Raw genomic sequence first — 20,201 nt, 5'->3', positions numbered from 1 at the left:
TTTACGCCGATTTTACATGCACTTGTGGAATCGTTCCGAGTCGGAATTTTAAGAAGAAAGAAACATGAAAACCGTTCAAACTGTAATATAATTACGCAAAGTTTCCTGGTAATTCATCGTACTTGGCGCAAATTGCTTAGCTGGAGATTGTTCAAACGGTTTTTTCACTAATTTTGACTTTTCATTCGGACGTTGAGTCCATTCATCTTTAACGCGACTTTAACCATCTTCGAGTTAATTTTTTATGCAACTTCATCAACTCATTTGAAATTGTTGTAACGTTTACTTACAGCTAACCAATATTCGAAACTCGGATAAAATATTATTGCAGAAGAGTTAGAATCCTGATAAAGATGTGCTGTAAAGTTTTTCACTAGGATAGGACCTCAACTTTTCAACATATTATAATATATTGTCATACATAGAGAGCAAAAGTTGTTCAATTAATTAACGATACGCAGGTTTTTTTGTTCAACCCGCTAGATTTGTTTTTTATTTTCTTATTCTAACGATGTTCCTAACATCCTACGATTTAGATTCCAACGCGTTTCGAAACGTGCGACTCAAGCGTATAGTAATAAGTTCAGCGTTCCACCTCAAAAATTTTCAAAACCAACTAGTCATTTCAGTGACACATTTATCCACTCAATATTTTGGCCAGAATATTGTTTTAAGGGTCGCTGATCACGAATCTGATGTCAGAATTTGAGAATGTATAAGTCCAAGATAGCGGATCCAATATGAAGATGTAACCAAATTGTGACTTGGAAGACTTCGAAAATCTTCGAGTAACGAAATTCAGGCGAAAATATCGAGTGGAAAAATGTGTGACTGAAAAAGTTAAAAGAAAAAAGGAACTATATTTTCTGATTTTGGTAAAAAATGAAAATAGTTAAGGACCGAGCGGTAACCGGAACTAAAAATTTCTCTCAGTGTATGTATATCCAGCCAGTTTGAAAGACCGTGATGATATATGAACCGAGACGCGGAGTTGATACCGTGTGTGTTATTATTGTATTTGTAACTGCTACACGTGCGATAAATTATAGTAATTTTCAGTAGAATTAATAACCTTCATAAATCAAAGCTTGATGCACCGAGGGAAGGAAGGAGGTACGCCCAACTAGCCATCCTCTTTCCCCGCGGCGTCCCGACGTCCATTTCACATTATTTCACTAACTTCGCTATCTAAATCCTCTGCAAGAAGTGATTGCAACTTTAATCCTTTCTCTGCAGCTTAATAATTCATTTTACCGTATCTACCTCCCTCTTTTTTCAGCATTATTTCTTCGGGACACCAACGATCGTATCCTTTTGCGAGCTCAAATGCGAGTACGCAAATCGATACGGTGATTTAAAATAGAAAATTTTGCAAATTTTGTTTCATCTATTTATTTTTACACAAACATATACACGGCCTGTTTGAGTCAATGTGGTACGTCGGTTCCACGTTAAAAAGAAAAATACTTAATAAACGGATGTCGTTGAGGGTGAAGAAACAAAAGTGACTTTCGATATTTCATTTTTTTTTTTTCAATAAATAAGGAAACTCGAAAAATATCGTCATCAATTTCATAAACCTGATAATTTACGTACAAAAAAAAAAAAATTCAACGTCTTGATTACCATTAATATATATACATATATATATATATATATATATGAATATACCGTTCCAATGCTGCGGATTTAAATACACTTGAAGTTATTTCGATATTTCGTCAGTTCACCGTATCGACGACTATGACTCTTAAAGATTGTCAAAAATATACGAACTTATGGTAAGGCTATTTTTTTACAAACCATTACAAAAACTTAATACATACGGGATAAATAATAACGACGGTTTTATACATATACGTATTATTATGCGTAAATTAACTGTTCCGGTAAATGCGATTCTCACCCGATGAATATCTACGTAGAATATGGACATATCGTACATATTATAATAAATACATACGCGTGCTGTACATTTATATTATTTGTATTAGACTCGTACGATTTATGCACGTTGTAGCCGGGCTGCGAGGAATCGCACGAGACCGATTTTTCCCATCCCTCGCCTCGTGTTTCTTAGCTCGTGATCGAGTTCACGGTTGACTGCGAATGAATTATTTTCGTTTCCGGTACACATATAGAATCAATGCACCATACAGATGTACGCCTATAACGTATACCCCCTTTCGTGTTGTTTTATATTTTACGCTCGCCTTGGCCGGAGAATATCTTTTATAAACAACTTAATAAAAACAATGAAAAAGGACGGAGAGGCGAGAACCTTTTTATCTCTCTAAGGGACAGCGTTCCGGCGTATCGCAACCGTGACGAAGCCAAAGTTTCCTCAAAGGATCATTATTCATATATCACGGTACGTATCGGAACGAAATCTTGACGTGTGTGCATATATATAAGGTATATTATAATCCATTGTTCGAAAGTATTTCCCCTGAAATCCGTATTTCCTCTTCAGGGACTAACCTTTCGAATTATTCGAATGCATTAATCACTTGTGACTTTACAACAACAATTAGCAGATGTAATAATATTATATACAATTATGCGGCAGAGTTTGGTTGAATTTGTCTTTTCAAAATTGATTTTTTACACTCGAGTATTTTTAGTATATGTATATATATAACAAGATTATACATATGATCGGTAATTTCTTACCGTGCGAGTTTACGTGGTGTTTACGTAATGTGCTCGGAAGTTTTTACACATCATTACGAATCGATGATGCGAACGTATGATGCGAAGGAAATGATTGTACGTATTTTAAAGGATGAAAATGACAAACAAATGTTATAACGATATAACGTTGTAATAATACGAACAACACGGTGTAAGATTCCGAAAAAAATTATAAACCTTGATTTACCTTTTTTTTTTGATTTCTCCTCTCCGTATTTCATATACAAAAAAAAGGTGAGGGCGTAAAAAATAAATCAGCGTGGGATGAAAACGTACATAGTAAAAACAACGATTCCAAGGGCTTTCTAATCGGCAATATAATCGATCGGAATTGAACAAAAAAAAAACAATACCGAATAAAAAAGAAATAGATTATGGCCGTATATGTTGCGTTAAGCAATGATTAATGTGTATAAATAATTTGTGATTTATACGTAAGGTATCGTTCGTTTTTTAGTCGGGAATTTCTTGATATCGTTGCTGAGTCTTCTTCCACATGGCCTGTTTCTTCTCCGTATTTGGATCAGAATCCAAATTAGGAACCATACCGGCGTCCGAAGCGCCCAGCCCCGCTTTATTGTGATTTGACACTATTGGCACCTGGAATAAAAATTTTTAACAATAAACAAAACAACGATTGCGTAAAATCCTCGACGATTTGAGAGTAAATAATTGTGAAATTTAAGCAATTGGTTTTCTACACGATGCATAGAATTTTCTCACATCTAGTATATAATTATAGTAATTCGATTTCGTTGACCATTCGTATTTGACTTCGAAATATCTGGAAAAATTTGTTTTCCATAAAATGCAATCGACATGATCGATCAAACCTTTCCACCGTTTATTTGATCTTTCAGATCATTAACCTTCGATTTCGTAGTAAAATTGTTTCACCAGATGTGAAACAATCTTATTTTCTGTAAAATTTGATCGACGTGAACGAACTTTATCGGCATTCGTTCGATCATACCGATCATTGACTCTCGATCCTGGTATAGATTATTATTGCAAAGCTGGAAAAACCCGTGTTCTCTGTGTTGATCCTTCTTCTCGCGATTCCGGGCTAAAAATTCAACCCCGATTCGCATTTCACAACCAGAGGCGAAACTGAATAATAATCGAGACTCACGGGGTGGCAGGGTTTAAAATTGAGCATGATATAACAGCGATGGTCACTGAGCTAAAAATAATCGACGCATCGATTAATCGGGTTCGAAAAAAAAAAAATAATCGAACACGAATCGATTGAATCGGTAAGAATTAATCGATTAATCGATTATTTCGTAATAATTTCGCAAATTTCAGTATATAGTCTTAGTAGCGGAAAATTTTTCTGACAATTTATAGTTTCATTGAAAACATTCATTCGTCTTTCACTTATTGTATCAAATAGGTACTCAGTGAGTGAAGCAATGACAATAATTGATACTCTCATCAAACAAATTGATATCGTATCGCCTCGTCAATGGGATTAAAAAAGAAAAAACCGATTCTCAGGAAAACTGATCGAGTTTGAAAAATCCTCGATTATACGCGATTAATCGGGTAAAAAATCTGCGTTATTTTTTTGCATTCCCACGATATAACCGACGGAAAACGCTGCAAAGAGTCCGGCTGCAGGTCGAAGAAGATGGAATTTGCATTCCGCCACCTCACGCCGGTGTTCGTGACCCTCTCTTTTCCCGTCATCCTCTTCCCCCCTCGTCTCGTCGCGACGACTACCGTCTTATTGTTTTGCGGGAGTGAATAAATTCGCTCCGGAGTTTTCTGCTCGGTTGGTGGAGGTTGACTCACACCGCAGGCGATGGACCACTCCGAGGAATCACGAGAAAGCCAAACGAGCCCCAATACTCGAGGATGGCGGACCGTTTCGTCGGACTCGTCTCGTCTCGTCTCGTCTCGTTTCGTTTCGTCTCGTCCGCCGAAGCTGATATCTATGCAAATTTCCCCCCTCGGCTTCAGGCGCCTTCTGATAAGTAGCCGGATCGCCCTGATGCAGGCCTCGAGACTCGAATCCCGGGGGAAGAATAACGAGGATCAGGGGATCAGGGGGAGCAAGGATTTCGATGCAACTGCATCGTTCGCTGCAGAACTTGTCGCTTGATTCGTATCTCGCAATTCGGTGTCTCTCTTTGTGCGTTTAGCTATTTTCTTCCCCTCTTCCTCTTTTCAGACTGCATCGCCGTTTATTCTTCTTGCGATTATTTCACCAGCGTGAAAATTACGGCAATCGAATCGAATCGAATAATTTGAATAGTCGATCTAATTATTCCAGTCATTAAAATAACAGTCACTTCTAACTCATTCAAACTGTCCGGTTCAAGCATCGAATTTTTCACTTTTTCCCCGAAAATGAAAGTCGAAATTCTTCTTTTTGCAGATAATTAAATATGATTTCTAAGAACAATACTGAATGGTAAATTTCAAGTCGAAAGATCGATATATTCGAACGGTTGCCAAATACTTTCAGAAATAAGACAAACTCGGATTAAAATTGTGACAAACAAATCTCATATTTGCGAGTCCGACGAAATTATTGGAATACTTCGTCACAGATGGCAGGTGAAATAAGAATCGAAGATTCGAGGTTCCGACAGAGAGCCGAATTGAATAATTCGAAGTATACAAACTAATTTCTTGTTCTAAACTCGGGCAGTAACAAAGCGAACTTTTGGCCAAAGGAATAGCGGAGGAACTTGTTGAAACGACGAAGAGTGTATATATATATAGGTGTAGATAAAAGGTTGAGGCTGAGAGAAGCTGTCTCTTTTACCAACAGAGGCTTTTCGTCAAACACCGCGTGTCCGCCTCTTTGCTCGAGCTATTACGCAAGTTTTGGGGCGAAAAACATTCTTAAAATTGCCAGACTGAAGAGGAACCATACACGGTTGATTATTTTCTGCAGACGCGAAAAAGCGTACAGTATCGTCATCCCCCTTCTTCCTTCCTCTTTCTGCTCCGCCGCGTTGTTAAAGTCAAACTTTCCTCTCATCTTTTTCTTCTCTTTTCCTCCATCTCGGAATGTACGACACGAGTTGTAACGCGAATTCCTCGATCCTCTGTATAAGGTTAGGTACATAAAGTCGTTGACATGCCTCCTCGCCGCTTAGACGTCTACGTATATATCTGTATATTATACGTACATTTATACTCGGGGTAAAAATTTTACTCGCAAAAAATAACTTCACCTTTGACAAGCCGGAATATTCGCGGAGAAATTTTTATTACCTTTTACGCGTAAAGTTAAACTTGTAATCCGTAATTTCTACAATCTGTGCTCGAGTAATTCGATAAAACTTGTTAGGATCGATTGTCTTTTCCATTTCGAATGATTATAGGGTTTATTTTTTTGTATTATCATCATTTCGGCTCAAAAGTTTGCAACGCATTTTACCAAAGGTTTGTAAAACTGTCACACAATTTTTTAAATTTAAACATCATTGTTGAGCCGATTTAAAGAACCCAGCGAAATTCACCGCGTAATATAAATATGAGCTTGGTGTTTACACGCGTATGAAATACGATGAACATTTTGACGCAACGACTTGAGTTAAAATATTGTGAGGAATTGATTCTGAAATATGAGCCTAAAGCGTTGAAATATACAAAATAGGCGGGTCTGGATACCGAATTACAAAAAAGGTGTAAAGCCCAGGTTTTACAGAAATTTTGTGTCAGGTGCGAAGCGTAGAAACGTGAACGATAATAAAACGAAAATCTATTCAACTTGGTAAATACTCATTAATTCTGCGTATTCTGTATTTTGTATTTCGGCGCACACCTCGTACCTCGATATTTCTAAATTTTCACACTCCACCCAACATCCCGACTTTCCGCGCTTCGAAATTCTTCGCGAAACTCCCGTCATCGCGAACCATCGATACTCCTACCTTTCTGCGCTTTCTCCTCTCACTCGGTTTTAAAATAAAGATTGAACCGCGAAGGTTGACGAGGCGCACGTGGCACGTGTTTAAGGTGGGTAGATGAAGAAAGTGGCGAAAGGCGGTTCGAGGCGAGACCGGGCCGCGACTCTTATCGCTAAAAGCCGAGGTCGTTTCGTTTTTTCGGTTGGCCGGCCGTACGAGAGGCCCTCGGCTGAATTCCCGCTCGTATTTGGGGCAAGTGTCTCACCGTCTGGATGTAAATGAGACCTCAACAGCCCCCAGCGGTCCCTGCGCCCCCGCCTTTCACCCCCAGACACTTGACTTACTTACCGACTCTCTCCGGCCTCGTCGCTAGGCGAGGGTTTCAGGGTGTGGGTGGGCCACCCTTTACCGCTCGATTTCCGAGGATGTTGCCTGGCCGAAAGTCGATACTTTTTTTTATTTATAATCTCACAGCGAGGCGATCTCTTTAAAAGACGCAACACAAAAGTCGAAAATACTTGCACGATACTCGAATTATAAACGAAGGATTGTGAATCGATGCATTCTTTCGTATTTCTCTTTCACGATCGTTAAAAATCTAGTATATCCGTTCGATTTTACTCTAGGATGGTTTATTTTATTTCATACTTGCAATTATTTTTCTTACAACTTTGCTGAAACGAATGTTCTTTTTTCTTTTCGAGTAGTCGATTCGGTTCTGATATTTGTTTATAATGAGAGATGTATCGGTGCGGTGATGTAAAATTAAACGTTAAAGGATGCCAATGTAATAACAAAAAAGAAACAAACAAAAAAACAACAAGAAAGAAAGTAATAAGTATTTGATTGAATACAGTGAAATTATCGAGTCTACGTACCTACTAGACTTTCAAAAATTACGAAGCATCGATATTCAAACATTTGTTGGTAATCCTCGTATTTCCTAATTTTGTATTCTTAAAGAGATCTTCACAGCTTACGAATAGAATAATTCTACAACTACACGTTGTACGATTATCTGGATGGGAAAATTGATAGATACATGTTAATATTTGGCTATAAACAATCTCGCGAACAATCAACTCATAAATCAACTTTGAACACCTTCTGTATCGGTGGTGGATGATCGGTAAATACTCAACGATTGATCGGCTGAAAGATATTTACTCACAGTTTGATGCTTTTTTTATCGACAACCGTTTGCACACCTATACTTGAAACAGATACAAGCCCAGTATATCTTTCCTTTTACTATAAATACTAGCTATTCGATACTAATTGAAAAATTAAGGGCCCAAGGGTGACTAAAATTCTCAAGTTTCGCGTTCCGGTGGGATTTTTATCGCGATTTTTCCTGGCACCTGACAGCCGTGAAATCCTCTTCGCGGGTTTTGGCGCGCACGTGTTTACCCACTTTTGAAAGCGACTCCGCGGCCTAAGTGTGTTTGTGTTAAACAAACGGTGAGCCATCGGACGAAACTCGAAGGGACGAAGAAGACATGCCCGAGACTCCGTTTATCTTTCGGACGGATCACCGAGGCTGTAGAAACGCTTTTAGTGCCACTTCCCGCGAGAGAATTAAATATCAGCCAATTCACTCGCCACTCGTTCACCATTCCAATTAGAAATATCCTCTGAGAGGGTCCGTTCGAAGTTTCCTATCACCTTGAAAACTTTCCAAAGACTGGTGTATTTGCCTGAATAGCACAAGTAAGCGGTGCTAAATACTCGAGCGCTTTTCGTTTGATATCAAATTGACTCTCGGACAGTTGAACGATCAGTTGGATATGATTGTTTCCAACAAACGTGTGATGGAACCATTCGTATTCTACTGATCACGGGACTGAACCCAGTGATTTCAGTCTTGTGCGAACTTAAATGATGGTAAAGATCTCTTCAGTTCCTCCAAATTCCATTCCAGTCAGAGCAATGATCAGGTCAGAATGACTTTGCTGAAAACTTGCGATTCGTTGATCACTGTGCAAGTAAATGACGACCTGCTGATGATAATCGTTGGTATTATAAGTCGATATCCGATGGTTCGAACCTTGATCCAAGCCACGTAGGTGCAAGGTGTTCGAGAAATTATACTCTTCTAACGTTAACTGATATCAGTTTTCATTTCCCAATAGTCGGTACAACATGAACCCGAACCCAGCATCCCAACTTTTTGAGTCATTGAAACAAGTGATTCGAGCCCAGTGATTAGAACTTGACGAAACCTCACAAAGAGCCAATACTAGGAGAAAATTTTAGGATTCAATATCCTTAGTGAAATATATTTGATATATAACAAGTTCAGTGGCTTCGTACTGCTAACTTTGACAGCTATCATCATCTCATTGGGTTCAACCCGTATCGTGGCTTTGCTCGTGCCTCGAGTTCGAAGCAGACCAGGAGTGCTTGCTATATATGCATAAAGGATAGGTGTAACGCCCGGAGCGAACAGACAGACAGACAGACAGACTGACGTGGCAATCAGAACGTACCAACACGCGTTCTCGGTCACTCGACGAAGTGAGCACATAGTGGATACAGTGTATGTTTTGATTGGCAAGTGAACGGCGACGGTTCAGCTCTAATAGCTGGAGTGCATGCAGATGGCAAAAGGTCTCGGAGATGGAAGTCGGTCGGGCCGCGGTAAAGGAGAAGACGAAGAGGACGAAGAAGAGGAAGAAGAAGTCAACGCCCATGCGGTTGGTTCGCATCCCTGATCACTCCGGTGGTGATGCATCTGTCTAGACCACTTAATGCCGCTGTTATTGCCCGTGTGGCTTGTTGTAACCTTTCTTAATACCCGCGGCTGTCCCCCTCCTCTCTACCATCCTCAGGACTCGAGTGCCAACTGCAGTTCCTTGGACGTGGAGGAGATCCACCGTGCACCGTAAAACGCGCCGCAGTACATCTCCGTCGGCGTCACCAACACCGGTCTTCTTCTTCTTCTTCTTCTTCTTCTTCTTCTTCTTCTTCTTCTTCTTCTTCCTCCTCCTCTCCGTGGCGTGGATCACGGCTTAGTTTACGATGGCGTTTGACCAGATCCACCAACCAACACCTTCAACCTTCGCTCACGTTCTTGCATGCGCCGCTTACATTGACACTACGAACCTCGAGCTGCAGCAGGTTTATTCGGATCATTGCCCATACTCGGCTCCGCTGCAGCCGCGTCCCTCTTTCTCTATCTTTCACTTTTTCATCTCCTCCTTCTCCCTCCACGCCATCCACGACGTCTGAACAGAGCTTTCGCAATTATTTATACAAATTTTCCATCACCTACTTGCACCTGCTCACTGCAAAGATTTGTGAAGCAAATCTCATTCCAGGATTCGGAGATATACGTAACGTAATGAATCCTTTTCCTTTTCCTTCTTCTTATTTTTTCTTCGGAAAATATTTTACCCGTATTTATTCCTCTACTCGGTGTATTAAACTATCTATTCGATGAAACTAAATTCTGATCGATAACTTCTTTTCAAACTTCGTCAAACACGGTACTTTTTTTTTTTTCGTTTTTAACTGGTTTCGTGGCAACGATGAAGTTACAAACAATTTCTCAAGCAGCGAACAAAATTTTATAATCCAATCGACCGCAGGCTTGGACCTCGTTATACGTATAACGTAGATTTTCATACAAGTCGAAGAATCGACGGCTTAGGACTTGTTTTGGAAAAAAAACCCGCGATCTTGATTATCGAGGACGAAAAGAAGAAGATAAGAAACCAAAAATAAATGAATAAACAAATAAATAACAAGATAATAAAGAAAAAGAAAAGTACCAACCTTCAACGTTCAACGTCAATAAATTCGAGAAACGCATAATATATACGTATACAAGTGAGTATTACTCTGGAGGTTATTTGAATACTTGCGTAAAAAATGAAGAGGATGTGAAGTAAAAAAAAAAATAAAACACATAAATAAACGAAGACACAAGGAGAAAAATATCGATGACTGTACTATAAAGCCGAGAGATGATTCAGAGTAAGTCCAAAAACGAATTTCACCACTGGGATTTACTGATCGTATAATACGACTTGAACTCCTGCGTAACATGATTATTATACTATATGTATACAGGTATATACATATATAAAAATATGAAACTCGTCAACCTGAATTCTCGAAAGGAATTAATTTCGTGCAATAACGATGTGCGATTATTATTATTATTGTTGTTGTTATTATTATACATCTGCGTTGCACGGCATGTATATAACACGCGTTACATGTCTGTAATATATCGATGCAACGCGCTCAAAGTGGTTTTGTGCATGTAATATGTATGCGGCAAAGAGAACGAAGCGGTCGGTCTAGACTTTACCCGATACAATATTCAATCGCGTTTCGTTCACGTTTCCTATTATACACTCGTCTACATACATACATGTAATATACATATTACACACAGACACACACACAAACACAGAGAGGTTGTATATCGAAGCTAGAGAATTTAATTAGCCAATTAATAAACAGTGAGGTGAGAAAATTGCAGACGGGTTTAGGGGGAGGGAAAATTGTATCGGAGGCTGTGCAAGCTGCAGCGGGGAGATCGACCAGACGTCGAGACGGCTAGACGCTCAAGGCGATGCGATGCGTTGCTGCCGCGTTCGAGCCCTGCAATAGCTGATTAACGGATTGCGCCTGTAGAGCCTCGAGCACCTTCTACATTTCTCGGTGCATTTTACGAACTGCATATTACACCCTGACGATGTATCGCATCGCGCGAAAATATACTGAAACTTATCGCGGAGCGAATTCAATGTAGAATAATCGGTGCGGAAATATCGCGTCATTTGGGTAGGTGGAGCAATTGTCCCACGAACATGACTAACGATGAGTGGAAAAAGAAGAAGAAGAAGAAGAAGAAGAAGATGGAGAAGAAAACCTTGCACCGAAGGAACTGCTAATTTCTTTCCCATTCTGCCAATAACCGATCTCACCATATTTCTATCTTCTTCGTTTATTTTTTTATTTTTTTTTGCTGTTGTTAGCGATTGAAATATTACCATTGAACTCTTGATTTGCGAAAAAAGATGCCACTGGCTGGTTCTTTGGACGCGATTGTTAATTGGTCGTAATTGGCAATGATTGGTCGGTTGAGAAGTTGGGAGACGCGTACGATGATCGGTCACGTGCCATTATGCGTACCTAAAATTTATGGATTTTAAACGAATTACACGGCACTTTGAGGCGGAACGATCGACCTGCGAACGGTTAACGGCTCGTAGACTGCGGTGAAAAATTGCATCTAAATTAATCCCACATGTCTCTAAACGCATGCGTCAAACGGTGACTCGTGTTATATTTGAACCCACGTTAGGTCAGCAGGCTAAGTACGAATAACGCGTATAAACGAAGTGCCGTGACCCAATTTTCCCATAAACGTCCGTGAAACAACGAAAAAATTCACGATTGATCGAAAATCAAGAAACCAACCAAGGAAACAAGACTAAGTGTGCCAAACTCCGGTTCAACGAGTTTTCACGTCGTTTGTCACATGTAACGAATAATGAAAATATACGCTGAGAGAAATTTTTAGTTCCAAATACCGCTTGGTCCTTAACTATTTTCATTTTTTACCACAATCGAAAAGTATAGTTCCAGGTAGAAAATGAAAATTAGTTTTCTAGCTGTTGCCGGAAAGTCTAGTATCCGTTAGGTACTGTTCTTTCTCGTTAAGATCACTGTTGCTATAAATTGACGTTAAAGTCTTATTTAACCAAAAAAGTAGAGTAAACCGAAGAAACTAACTCTGCGTCGCAATGACCAAAAATGGATCGACGATAGCGCAAAATGGTTAGGCGTACCTCGTTTTTCGTAATTCCAACGATATTCAAACAGTTTTTTTAACTTTAACGATACCCGTTTTACTCAATTTTCCTAGTAACTGTAAGAAATGAAATTTTTCTCAGTGTAGCGTTCGATTAGACGCCGCAGTTATCACCCTTCCTATCATACCGGCGCGACGTTACTTTATCGCCGAAGATTTGACATTTGCAACCACAACAAACGGCAAACCGTAAGGATAGGCGGCCAGAGTTTGGTTCCAGTTTCTTCAAACGACCCAGACAGATCGTGCCAGTTTCTAAAGTTTGTCCTGACCCTCGTATCGCACAGATTCAGACGTATACACGGTGCGAGATCCAACTACCGTCAACTTTGACTGTGGCGAAGAGAACCAAGCGCAAGAAAGTCGACGTGAAGTCTACACCACGAAAGCACAACATCCCTCAACATTCTATCGAACTCGATGTAGAAATAGGCGGGTAAAGGGTGCTTCACATTTTTACGTGAAGTGCTCAAACGTTCGGAACAATGTCAACTGGATACCTTTGGAATAGGATATTTCGATGGCCTCTGAAGCTTAATCGTAAATCTGTAATGAACGTGCGACGTTAATGAGACTCGACGCGCGCTGCGGACCGATTTAACAAAGCGACCAACAACATCGCCGTCGACCTTTCGAGCGGGATTAATTGACCGGAACGTGGGTATAAAATAGGGGTACAGTTAGCCGGTTACAACCTCGAACAAAGATTCGTGCCCGTTAACAATCGGCGATTTGTAGCGAAGGAAGATCCGGGCGGCTGGTGGATTTGGCCTGGAAGCTCGTCAGCGGTGCGAGTAAAGTTTGCCCGGCATTAATTAGCGCTTCGTCTATGCTCCGGAGTCTAGACTCCACAGGAGGTGGACTAGGAGGAGCCTGCATCGGGTTGCCTGGAGGTCAAACCTCGGCTAGTCATCGCTGCATCGCACTGCGGTAGTCCAGGACAGGACGAACAGGCGAGAGACTAGGCAGAGTCGAGTGACTGGAGGATGGTCTCCCATGGTGGTGCAGACAACACGTGGAGGGCAGAGTACGTCCGTCCATCCATGCATGCGATGGGCACGTATGTACACGGGTATGGAGTGTAGGCGCGTAGAGTTGCACCGCCGCATTATAATCCCGTGTGATGGATGTCCCTTGCTCGTCCGAAGCCCGGCGTTGAACCACCCGCATTTCAACCACCGTCGACCTCAAACCCCCGGTTGTTTGCGCAGACGAGAACCGTCTGGCCGTGATAGCCGGTGCCGGAGGAGGTTAGACCGTTTCGCGACGGTCGACGAACTTTGCACCCCCTCCCCCCGTCATTTTATTCCTAGGGAAAAACCCTCCGTCATCGCTCGTCAGTCCAGGTACGAGATTCGGTCTTTCAACTTTTCGCCCTTTTTTTTACACCGAGAATAAAAGAAAAGAATATGGGAATTTGTTACGGTCATCCGGACTGAGAAAAGTTTCATTTTTTATAATTCGGTAAGACAGGTATCGTTGAAAAAACTGTTTTAATATTGTTGGAATTACGAAAAACGAGGTACGCCTAACCATTTTCCGCTACCGTCAACAACGAGGCTTCAACGTCAATTTATTGCTGCGCAAGCGTTAAATTTTCGCAACAGTTGCAAGAATATATAGCAACAGTGATAGTAGCGAGAAAGAATAGTAACGGATACTAGACTTTCTGGTTACAGCTAGATAACCAATTTTCATTTTCTATCTAGAACTATATTTTTCGATTGTGATAAAAAATGTAAATAGTTAAGGACTGAGCGGTAACCGGAAATAAAAATTTTTCACAGTGCAGGGAATGAAAAGTTGATTTTTTACTGGATCTTAACGTTTCGAAACCGTCTGGTAAATCATTACCGACCATTTTCGGATACTGATTAATTTAATGCACGACGATATATAGCGAACGATTAAACGTAATCGGACGATTTTGGTCAGGTTGAAATCGTGTCAGATGAAAGACATTTTTTTAAATTGTTCTAACATTTTGATTTTAAACGCCTGTGTAAAATTTGAATGCCGAAGTCTGAATCATACCGGAGTTACTTTACTCTTCATTCTTCATGATTTTAGATTGAGCCTGGCAGTTTTCCATGTCACGATCGATGTAAAATCGTGAAAAATTGAAAATAAAATAACTACGGTATGGTTGAGACAATCGCTTTCAAATTTTACACAGGTGTTTAAAATAACGGTAAAAACAATTTGTATAATTTACATTGTTCTAGCACGATTTCGACACGATCGGTTCGGTAGTTTTCGAGTCATTCGATTACAAATATCGAAGGAAAAACAAAATTCAGATATCTCGAGAGTGAATCAACAGATTTTTATGATTTTGGACTCAATCGAAGCAGCTTACTTTGAACTTATTAAATTTTTTTTTAAATTGCCAAAAGAAAAAAAGCATTTATTTGATAATGTTTTATGAGCTCGAAACGCATCCTAGCAGGAAGTTTTCAGACCAATCCCATCAATTGGTCAGTGAAATTGTTTTCGATATTAATTTTCTAAATTTGTACACGCGAGTATCGATCAGTAAATTTCTTTCCTACAGTTAAAATTAAGTTACAGGCATATGACAAATGAATTTCTGTCGGGGTTCGTCCAATATTCAACGTATTTAATCGAAACAAAATTAATTCGGTAGACGACGAAATCAATTATTTCAATTTATCGATTACCAAGCGAGTTCCATTTATTTCTAAATACTGTGTATTGCCGCTGATTTTTGATGATCTTCCACCGTTATAGTTACGATAAAAAGCTGAGAAATCATTGTAAACCAATATTACCTGAAATCATGAAAGTCAATGGAAATCGTAGGATAAAATGAGATATCACTCAAAACGATGCATTGAATATAAATTAAAACCATTATAGTCTTCATCGCCGCAGGATTTTCAGCGATTCCCATGATTTCCAATGATTTCAAATGCTTCGGTCGATTCCACCCAATTTCAGAAAATACATGAAAGCAAGTAATTGCTTCTGATCAAGAATATAAATATAACACAGCTATTTCAAAACTAATTGATTTATAATTTCCTTGAATCAATTACAGACTCTCGGCGTCGACTGCAAAAATGATAAAAAAAAAAAAAATTAAGAGAATGCAGTTACTCATCAGCAAGAATAATTTGACGTCTCTACACGGAAATTTGTTAATTCGAAGAAAGAAAATCATCATTCCCAGATCGTTTTTTAGCCAACGATGTTCGGACGGATCGTCGCACGTGAGTTATTTGAATGCGTAATTCCAAAGTGTGAGTATACAGTTAGTAACTGTATCAAGGTTTGAAAGGTTTGAAAGTATAGTAAAAATGATAATCACAGCATACGTATATAATGTATGGTATTATACGGACAGGGTAAATTAGCGCTGATGCGTTTTGCGGTATGTGGATACGCTGACGTTACATGAGTTATAACCCGCATCATAATCATCATCATCATCATCATCATCATCATCATCTCCTCTCTCTAAGCTCGCGACTCGCAAAATTAACGGAATAGAGGGTGTAGGTATCTACTAAATTATACCTGCAAATAGAAATGCAAGGTGTACATGTATATGCATGTAACGCGGTACAGATATCAAAGTAAAACACGTTGCTCTACACCCAACGATAAGTACAGTGAATAAATATCATACTTAAAGAGACGTGGAAATGTGAGAAAAAGAAAAGACCTACATTTCACATTAATAATGTCTTTCTTTTTTTCTTTTCGTTAGTTCACGTTTAAAAATCAACCTTTTTCTTCTTCTTCTTCTTCTTCGTTATCACCCTCTCTTCGATTATTATACGTTATAATACAAGATTCTCAACACTTCCGAGTACCGATGGGTCCCTTAGACGTCCGACGCCTGCACCTACATTATAACGTATCCGTACGCATCGTCAGCTTTTATAATAATTGAAACTCGTAGTCGAGTGCCCGATGCGTTGTATATATGAGAATAATTAACCGATCCCACGTGTTCCCCTATAAAATATCTCCGTATACGTCCATCGAATTGAGTTGTACAGGTTTGGCTGCACAGAGAGGATATAGATATAATACATGTAACGTACATACATACGATATATGTATATCATATATTACAGCGAGCGGCGACCCGCGAGAGCTAGTTGGCCTAGACGAGTAACATACATATATATACATACATATATATATATATATATATATATGTACATGTATGCATATGTACCTGCGGTTGGTAACGAGCTCATGTATGTAACACCTACAACAGAGCCTCTCTGCTCGTCGTAGATACATGTGCATTGCGCATACGTAGATATGCATGCATAGACACATACGTGTAAGTTCGCATAGAGTCTACAGCTAGCAAAATCTACGAGAGTCTAGACCGATCGACCGGTTCCCCCCGATGCTGCTGATGCCATTTTCCCGCTGTTGCACTCTCTAAATTTTTCTCACACCTAACGCTATTTTGTACAAGTTAGAGATATACGTATAGGTAGTTGTAACCTATCTTTTCACCGAGTCACGTTGGGTCATCTTTTTTATTTCATTTTTTCGCTCCCACCTCTCTATTCATATATATTACACGACAAAATGAAAATGAATAAAATACCGAGCGTAGGAGACATGGACGGTGTTGCGTGCATAATAACAACAACAACAACAACGGTAATGCACTATAACAAGATAAGATAGTTGGTACATATATTATCTGCGACGTGCGGAGAGAAGAAGCGTCGAGCGGTTTAGGTACGTGTACAATAGATATGCAGCCGTATTGGTACGTACCGGAGAAAAAGCGAGATTTCTTCTTTTATTTTTTTTTTTTTGAATTTTATTTTGCCAGCCAAGTATACCGAGGCAATTACTCTTCGTCATACCTGACATGTTTTGTCATGCAGGCGTATATATACATATGCGTCTGCACTAGATGTTGGTATAGGTACCCGCTACGATAATTTCTGGACGGCTAAAGTGCAGCTTTGAAAATGTTACTCGGGTGTCGTACGTAAATTTAAGTGTGTGTGTGTGTGTGTGTATATAAATATATATTAAATATGGATGTTATACCGTTCAGAATAATAATATAAGGTCTACGATCCACGTGTAAAAATATTTAGGGTGGAATTATATAAGGTGATCATTGAAACTTGTTTCGCGTAATTGTTGTAAATATATATATATATATAGAGAGATTTACATTACAATTCGCGTGTAAATTTGCGTCGAGATAATACAATGAATTATGATATAAACTACTGTTCGCAAAAGACGAGGAAGGCAAAAAGCAAGAGATTCTATAGTGCAGGTAATAATTAGCGTGCAATTAGACATACAACTGAAATGTATATGTTATACTTTTTTTCTTTTTACCGAATGATACAAAGCCGATGAATTATTCATCAATAATTGACTGGAGCTAACCGAAAGACATGGAGATTATATCGAAATCGATCGATCGGATAATTATACATTATGCTAATGACGATTGTCGCGGTTTTCAATTCAACGCTTCGGGCATATATCAACGGATTTTACTAATAAACTAATAAATCGCTGACGGCGATTTTCATAAATCAAGTTACAGAACATTGATATCTATCACTCTGCGTGATAATCGATTAAAATTTTTCACACCTGGGTATAAATAATAGTTTACAAAATTCTATATCTTTCAAACGTTTGCCAAAAATAGTTGTGGGGATATCCCAGTTTTTCTAAATTATGGACAAGTTGTCGGTTCTAATTGCTCAGATCGACGTCGATGTATCCTCGTTTTACTTAAATCAAGGTATAAAAAAATTCAGAGAACTATCGCAGTTGGGGTGAAATGTGTCACGGAATCTCTGATCAAGTCCCGCGACAGCTTTTTCGCTTTACTTAATTTCGACTAGATTTTACCGGGCTGCCAGGGAATCCGCTTCGGATTTATTTGCGAGATTGTTTTGTCCTGGAGTCTCGGTAGTTCTACCGGCAATTCCCACCTGTTGCCTTTCCCTCCCGGCTATGCAGGCCCAAGGAGGTCGGTTCTTACGACGTCTGGATTTCAGACTCGAAGAATTGTACTACATGTTAGATTGTTTCAAATTAGGATGATACCTATACTTTTTTTTTTATACTAAAACAAGGCCCGAGCATTTCTTGTTTTCCATTTAAATAACGTGCCAAATAACATATATTTATACTTGTTCGAATTGCTTTGCAAAATTTTCAGAAATAATCTCAAGTTACAGTCTCAATTACAATTGTACATTATATACATATATAATCGTAGAGTTAATTAAATTATCTTAAAAAATATTCAGTTTTTTTTTTTTTTACATCGAAACAGCCAGAAGTCAGATATTAGAAAAATCGGCACTTCTCGTGCCTTCTTTAAAAAAAAAAAAAAATGGCGAACAGAAGCCAACCTTCCAAGGTCTACGAAAGCAAATACGTTATTATTCGCATAGAAATGAAACCAGTCGCCAACTGTCGAACCGTATTCGAAACGATTATTTGTAAAATTTTCTTGATGAAATTAAATTTAGTATACTTTTTTTATTGCACGGTATTTAAACGGGACAGATCGTGGAGGATTTTTTAATTCGATGAAAACTGGCGTTGAGAAATTGTTTCAGCAGAAAATAAAAAAGGACATGTATACATATATCGGTCTAATCTGAAACAGTCTTGTTGTATACGCTCCTCAGTTTGCACGTTTTGTTCTTTTTACCAAATTTTTGCTTCATTCTACCTATTATCAATTAACAATTTTCTTCTACGTATATCGAAGTTACCGAACATACCACTATTATTATTATCACTACACATAGCGAAAAGTGATCAATTTTCAAAAATTTTCCGCACTGAAATTGATGGAATTCTTATGCGATGCACTAAAATTTCGCTGTAAATATAATTGATCGAAAAGGTTATTCGAGGTACTCGTTCAACATTTTTTGCTGTTCAATGACAATTGTCCGATTGGAAAAAAGAATAAAATTGCTTTACTGCGTATTAAAAATCCGAAAAACGATATTTACTAAAAAATGTATCATATATGCAAACGGTACGTGGAAAACAGACAGGATTACAACATTGCGCGTGGTATTTATAACGTGATACACCTGTTTCAGAGGCAGCCTTATATTATGCCAACGTGTAACCCTTGCACGAGAGAGTTTATACACTGTATGGACGTGTATATAATTATTGTTAAAACGTGTATACTTATTCACCGCAATTTGGACAGGTCCATAACAGGTATCAGGCCGATTATTATACTCTTTGTAATTTTTCGGGTAAATTAGTTGAGAATAAAGCAAAGAAAGTCGGGTTTAGGTTTGAAGGACAGGAAGGAAATAATCGCTTTCGTCGGAACGAGTACAACGTACGTGTGTGTCTGTGTTTACGTGTATGTATAGAGACGTTGACGGAATTACATTGTGGCCTGGCACGAAAGGCTGTATTCGAAATCGTGAGAGAAGACAGCGGGAATAGAGGAGAACGGTTGAAAAAAGACGGCGATGAGAGGTGAAAAAATTATTATATTTACATATATGTAAAACCTAAACAGCAGGAATTAAGGAAAAAAAGAAACACATCCGTCGAATACAATGTATGAGGTGCAACATTTTTTACCGCTTTGGGATGTCCAGACAGACAGCTCTCGGACGAATTTTATTTCAAGAGGAGAATCAGGCTTCAGAGGATGCTGAAGTTAGTATTTACCGACCGTGCATTACCGACTTGCAAAAATGCATTTTCTGGCGTTATTCTCGCGTGAAAAAAAAAATGTTTTCGGATGATTTTGGACGGCATTACATGTAGAAATGCGCTAG

General features: G+C 39.0%; 1 protein-coding gene across 5 annotated transcripts in view; it reads right to left on the bottom strand.

The window, feature by feature from the left end:
• LOC107223198 (angiogenic factor with G patch and FHA domains 1) overlaps positions 1–20,201 on the bottom strand; it is a 53,196-nt gene that overhangs the window by 17,091 nt on the left and 15,904 nt on the right. For 3 of the 5 annotated variants that reach the window (XM_046729817.1, XM_046729818.1, XM_015662810.2), the window contains one exon: positions 1,377–3,294. The exons of the other annotated variants lie outside the window; for them this stretch is intronic. In XM_046729817.1, the coding sequence (XP_046585773.1) occupies positions 3,148–3,294 (147 nt within the window). In that variant the 3' untranslated portion in view covers positions 1,377–3,147. Of the gene's footprint in view, positions 1–1,376; positions 3,295–20,201 lie in introns of those variants that run through there. 5 annotated transcript variants of the gene reach the window in all.

Source organism: Neodiprion lecontei, chromosome 1 (genome assembly GCF_021901455.1).
Source record: "Neodiprion lecontei isolate iyNeoLeco1 chromosome 1, iyNeoLeco1.1, whole genome shotgun sequence".
Lineage (NCBI taxonomy): Eukaryota > Metazoa > Arthropoda > Insecta > Hymenoptera > Diprionidae > Neodiprion > Neodiprion lecontei.
Note: the sequence above shows the minus strand (reverse complement) of the source record. Positions and strands in the feature narration are given on the sequence as shown.